This window comes from Monoraphidium neglectum (genome assembly GCF_000611645.1).
Source record: "Monoraphidium neglectum strain SAG 48.87 unplaced genomic scaffold scaffold01690, whole genome shotgun sequence".
Lineage (NCBI taxonomy): Eukaryota > Viridiplantae > Chlorophyta > Chlorophyceae > Sphaeropleales > Selenastraceae > Monoraphidium > Monoraphidium neglectum.
Genome location: NW_014011938.1, coordinates 3,540 through 9,160, shown reverse-complemented (window position 1 = coordinate 9,160; position 5,621 = coordinate 3,540). Strand labels below are relative to the sequence as shown.

General features: G+C 66.2%; 1 protein-coding gene across 1 annotated transcript in view; it reads right to left on the bottom strand.

Annotated features, from left to right (window-relative positions):
- Positions 1 to 1,905: 1,905 nt before the first annotated feature.
- Positions 1,906 to 5,621, bottom strand: part of MNEG_8724 (Mitogen-activated protein kinase kinase kinase) — a gene marked incomplete at both ends in the record, with an annotated part of 6,507 nt that continues 2,791 nt past the window's right edge. The window contains 8 exons of the mRNA XM_014042804.1: positions 1,906 to 2,375; positions 2,641 to 2,708; positions 2,939 to 2,951; positions 3,191 to 3,259; positions 3,432 to 3,457; positions 3,672 to 3,931; positions 4,149 to 4,172; positions 4,582 to 4,896. Of these exons, the coding sequence (XP_013898258.1) occupies positions 1,906 to 2,375; positions 2,641 to 2,708; positions 2,939 to 2,951; positions 3,191 to 3,259; positions 3,432 to 3,457; positions 3,672 to 3,931; positions 4,149 to 4,172; positions 4,582 to 4,896 (1,245 nt within the window). The remainder of the gene's footprint in view (positions 2,376 to 2,640; positions 2,709 to 2,938; positions 2,952 to 3,190; positions 3,260 to 3,431; positions 3,458 to 3,671; positions 3,932 to 4,148; positions 4,173 to 4,581; positions 4,897 to 5,621) is intronic.

Below are 5,621 nucleotides of genomic sequence, written 5' to 3'. Positions count from 1 at the left end.
CCCCCCCCCCCCCCCCGTGAGTGAGCACCCTAATTTGAGCGACCAGGCCAGTCCAACCCTTTGAGGGCAGGGCGGCCTCCCAGGGCTGCGATCTGCTGCGGGGTGCAGGGACCATCTGCAGGCTCGAACGCCCGCCCTTCGCTTGCACGGTGGCATTACACCTTCTCTCCCCGTTTGCACGGGCGGGTTGTGTGGGCCCTGTCTCTCCCATCGCAAGCACTTGCAAAACAGGCGTGTTCTGCACACCAGGCCTGGAGGGCGGCGAGCACCATCACACCCGAAGCGAGTGGGGATCGTCGAGAGAGCCAGTGAGAGCCCGCATTTGTTGGACAGGTCTGTAAACAACATCGGGGCGTCGGCCGCCAACCTCGCGGACGGCTGGGTTCTCAACCCCGCGAATCTGTCGGCCTGTCGCTGCCTGCATGGGAGCTTGGACCGCCTGCCTCTGCCCCGGCTTGCAACACGGCACAACATTACATTGTGCTTTGCGAGCAGCAGGGAGGGAAAAACCTTTGAGAAGGAAAACCTCCGGCACCCCAGAGGGGTTGCGGCCCCCAGCCTCACTTGAATGGCAGGCATGGTGTGCCTAGGCGTCGCAGTGAGGGGTCAAGCCAGCCAGATGTGGGCGTATGGGTTTATTTGCACGTGCAAAGGCGGCATGTTTCCCGCACCCCAGAACACGCAATTCCAAAATCAGGTCCTACCAAGATGAGTTGAACCGCCGGCGTCAGCTTTATCCCCCAGTCAATAACCAAGCCAGGAAACCAGTGTCAGAGCGACTTGCAAAAGCCAGATGAGTGCAAGCACAGGCAATGCATGGGCCGAGGCGGGGCCAGAGGGCTCTGTGCCGGCTGGCGCGGCGCTGGCGCCGGCTGGGTCCAGAGGGCTGGAAGCACTGCGGGGGCGGATCTCCCGCAGTGCATGAGCGCCGTGCCCCGCCTGGCCAGATGCCATAATGTGACCCGTGGAGCTCGTCCACGCCGCAGAAACACGCGCTCAAATCTTGTACTGCCCGACAACCGTGCGGCGGCAGCCGCGCTGGCTGTCGTGTAACAGGGCAGCTTGCTTGCCGCACCCACAAAAGCTGTGTGCTCCGGCGAACGACAGCCTGTGGCCGCGGTGTCTGCTCGAGGTTGCGACGAGGGCGATCGACGCGGCAGGGTTGGCCCAGCAGGGGCTCGAACAGGCACCAGGACGGCGCGCCGGCACCAAGCGCATACTGCAGAGGTGGAAAAAGGACATGAACATCCAGGCGCAGCCACAAGGGGCATTTTGACGCAAAAGCCTGACCAGGCTGAAGTAGCAAGGTGTATGTCGTTGTGGAGGGCAATGGCGATTGGTTTGATAACGGGGCGCGGGGCGTGAGACTTGGCGGTTGCAACCGTCGTCGATGCGTGCGTGCAACAGTGCTGCTGGTACCACCCCACCAAAGTATACACAGACCCAAGAGGCATCCGGCACTGAACTGGTTGCCGACAGAAAAAACTGCTGCAGAAGTTGGCCAGCCTCTCTGCAAAACTGCCCGGTAACTGGGTTGCCCTTAATATGTGAGCGCAGTCACCCACGACAAATTCAATAGTACGCGTCGTTGGCACGTGCGGTGCCCCAATGAACCGATGGCAGGACCCGGCCCACCCAAACAACCAGTGTGAGCGAGGTCCTGGATCCCTGGAGCCAGTGCTGCCCAGCAGGGCGAGTCTGGCTGGCAGGGGGTTGACAGGGTCAGCCCGATCCACCCAGAAACCAGTGCGACGCGCTGCCTGGCTGCAGCCAAGCGACGGCGCGTGCGGGCCAAACGGCCGCGCCAACAATGTTTGGATTCGTGGAAAGATATATGCGTGCGCCACGCGGCACACAAGGGTTTTGCTTGACATAACCCCACGCAGCCGCCAGGTCGCAAGGGTTTCATTCCCATCCGCCCAAAAATCTGCTGCACGCCAGCGCCCCCGCGTGCTTCACCACGGCCGCGCCCGCCGACACCACCGCCCCTGGCTCCTGCAGAGGCAACTCCGGCTGCAGCTCAGCGGCCGAGCCCGTTCCGGCCGCCGTATCGGGATTTCGCGGCCGCTGCTTGGCGTCCGATGCCACGCCAAGCTCGCCACAGCCTTGTGTGTCCGCTCCAAGCCAAAGTGGATCTGCGCCCTTGTGCAGAGCGGATGCTGTTTCCTCCTCATCATCGCAGCCCCGTATAAGGAGCTCGAAGCAGGACACCAGTGCGTCGAAGCCCGGCCTCTTCGCGGGGTCCGCCTGCCAGCAGCTCTGCATGAGGGCGGACAGCTCTGGGGGTAGGCCGGGGGGGATGGGGAGCCGCGCCCCCCGCAGGGCCACCTGCTCGATCACCTCCGCATAGTGCAGGCCGTGGAACGCACCGCGGCCTGGGGGTGGGGGTTGGGGGGTTTGTCAGTGGGTTGACGCGGCCTGCGCTCCATGTTTTGGGCTCGCCGCATGCAAGATGTGGGCAGGGCGGCGCTGCTGTGGTTTGGCGGCGGAGTGCTCGCAACGCAAGCGATGATGGGGCGTCTCCTGGGGCAAATCGCGTGAACCCTTGTTGCAGCCGCATGCAGATGGGTGCCGAGTGAGCCTTACTCGATCGTTCGGTTGTAATCCTCGCGCCCCTCACCCTGGCAGGCAGCCACTCACCCGTCAGGACCTCCCAGGCCAGGACACCAAACGCGTACACGTCAGCGGCAGGGCTCATGCGGCCGGTCCTGGGGAGCCAGCGGCGGTGCGTGGCGGGATGGATTTGGCGGCCGGGTATCCAGGGGCGTGGAACGCGCTCAAATACCCTCGCATTGGTTTGTGCAACGCCCCTCATTGATGGGTGCACCCCATCGGCCCCTCAGGGCCGCAGTGCTGGCCTCACTTGAAGAGCTCTGGGGGCATATGCGTGACCGTGCCCATGCTGTGGGTGGTCACGTGGGTCTGGTTCAGGCCTCACGCCTTGGACAGGCCTGGGGGACGCGGAGGAGGGCGGCAGGATACAATGGACAAAGGTCGGTGTTTGTTAATGCTTTGGGGAGGGCAGCCACTATCATGAAGGTGGGTTTGGCTGCGATGTGTACATGCGTGCCATTTGCACACATGTACACGGCCGTGCGTGCAGCATCGCACGTGCGTGTCAGGTGCTGCGCGGCAGGGTCCGCCAGTCTGCTGCCACAAAGCCAAAAGGAGAGAATCCAGCCGCGCTGACCAAAGTCGGTGATCTTCGCGGCAACCCCAGCGCTCCTGCCCGCAGCCCTAGACAGCATCACGTTTTGACCTGCGGGTGGAAAGCGCGCAATTTGGGGGCCCGGAAGTGGGGGGGGGGGGTCGGGCGACTGCTTTGCGGCAAAAGGCCGGCCGTGGCCAGCAATGCAGGGGGCGGAGGAGAGACAAGGCGGATGCACGTTAGCCCCGAGGCCGTGCCCGGGGGCATCGAGCTGGTGACCCACTCTTGAGGTCCCCGTGGATGATGTTCCTGCGGGACGGACGCGTGCAATTGGAATTCAGGAGGTGGAAGGTGATCGGGCACACCCGACAAGGGTGCCTACGTGCGCCTCAATTCAGGCACACTCATTGCGCAGACACCAAACCCCCCTCCTTCCCATCTCCTTTGTGGCTTCTTGCGGCAATGCAATTTGGGGACGAGCATGATTCGTCTCAGATCGATTGCGCGTGATGGCCGCCCCCACCTGGCGTGGAGGTAGGCCATGCCGCGCGCCACATCCAGCAGCAGCGCCAGAGCGCGCGGCAGGTCAACAGACAGCGCCGCAGCACCCGCGCCGCCGCCGCCGCCCCCGACCGCCTGGCGGCTGCTGCCCATCGCCCAGCTGCTGCCCGTCGCGCCGCCGCCGCTAGCCGACGCGCCCGGGCTGCTGCTGCACGCGCCGCCGGCGCGGGCGGCGCCGCCTGCGTGCAGCACGCCGCCGCGCACAAGCTCCGCCAGGTTGCCCTGCGCGCGCCGCCGCGCACAAATAACCCGGAAGCTATGGGTGGAAGGTCAGGAAGGCAGAGAGGATTCATCCTAGGGAGAGTAGACAGCAGTGAGCAGCAATGTAGGGGTGACACGGGCTCGCCACAAAAACCGCTCAGGGAGCGGCCCGGCTCGCTTCGGCGACGGGCAGGGTGGCCAAGGGGGGGAGGAGTGGGAGGGGCTGGCTGGGCCGCACATCTGAGCAGTACTCCACTACCAGCTGGAGCGAAGCAGTGGGTGCAGGGTGAAGCCCACGTCGTCATTGTGGTCAAACAGGGCGGTGCGCGAGAAGGCGGGGAGGGGGGTAAGGGGCGATTGGCGGGCGAGTGGCAGGTGGCGTGGAGCGCGGCCTTTGCCGCCGAGCCGCCGGGGAGGGGGTGGGGCGTGCCAGCTGCTCAAGTGCGTGATTTCATGCAACGTTTTCTCAGGCAACGCAGGCGGATCGCCTGGTGCTGTTGCGACACCTTCCCCCGCCTCTGGCCCCTCCCGACGCCCCGAGCACCCCGCGCCCCCGCGCGTGACCGGCATGTTGCCGAACGCACGCGACAGTCAAAACCCAAGGCTCGTCGCTTCTCAAGGGAACCACCGGCGACGCCCCCCCCTGTTTGTGTAGTCGCACACGCACGCACCCAGGTCTGCGCCTCCCCATTGCACGGCAGCCACCCGCCGTCCGAGCGCCGCTCCGCGCGCGTCGCCGCGTCGACAGCCGCGGCGGCGCCAACGCCGCCTTCCCCAGACGCGCCGCTCGCGGCAGCGAGGCCGGCGCCGTAGGGAACCCTCGCGTCCTTTGTCGCCAGCGCCCCGGCAACGGGGCAGCTGCGCCGCGGGGTGCCGCCGCTGCGGCCGGCCTCGGAGCCGCCGCCGCTCTCGGGAGCCGCTGCCGCCGCGCCGGCAGGCGGCACAGCCTGCTGCGGTTGAGAAGGGCCCCCCTGGCCGGCTGCCAGCTGCAGCGGAAAGATATTTGCGGGCGATGACGGCGCCTTGGCGGCCGCTGAGCGAAGGAAGCCCAGGCGAGAGGGCCGATTGCGCGAAGGCGCGCGGGCGCCAGCGGCGGCGCGCCTCAGTCCCGCAGCGTCTGGCAACCGCCGCCGGCCGCCGCCGCGCCACGGGACAGAGCAGGCGCCGGTGGCGGCAGTCGCTGGCGAGGCCGCATTCAAGCGCGGCGCGGCGCTTTTGAGCGCCGGCGCAGGCGAATCTGCCAGCAATGCGACGGCCGCCCGGCCGTCAGCGCAGGCGGTGGCGCCCGCCCCATAATTCGTGGCCGCGGCCGGCACCTGGACTATCGTGTGCGGCTGGGCGCCGAATGCAGACACCTGATCAGAGGGCGCGTATGTGTCGCCGTCGCAGGGTGTGAAGCTGCCGCCCGGGGTAGAGGTTGCGGTATCCTGGGGGAGCGACGGCAGTTGTAGGGGCTGCGGTGGATCAGAATGGCCGCATTGGCGAATGCAGCTTCCACGAGACAGACGCGAACGAGCTCGACATAAACCACCAGGGGCGTGTAGCGCGGCTCGAGCTCATAACTGCTGGGCGCCGCACCGATGTGTCGTCAGAGGAGTGGACTCCCGGGCGGCCCTCCTTGAGCCATGCCACGAAATACATGGCCTTGAGGGTGTGCGTGTGTGTAGCATAGGGCAGGGGGTTAGATGTGTGTGTGTGTTTGTGTGTGTTT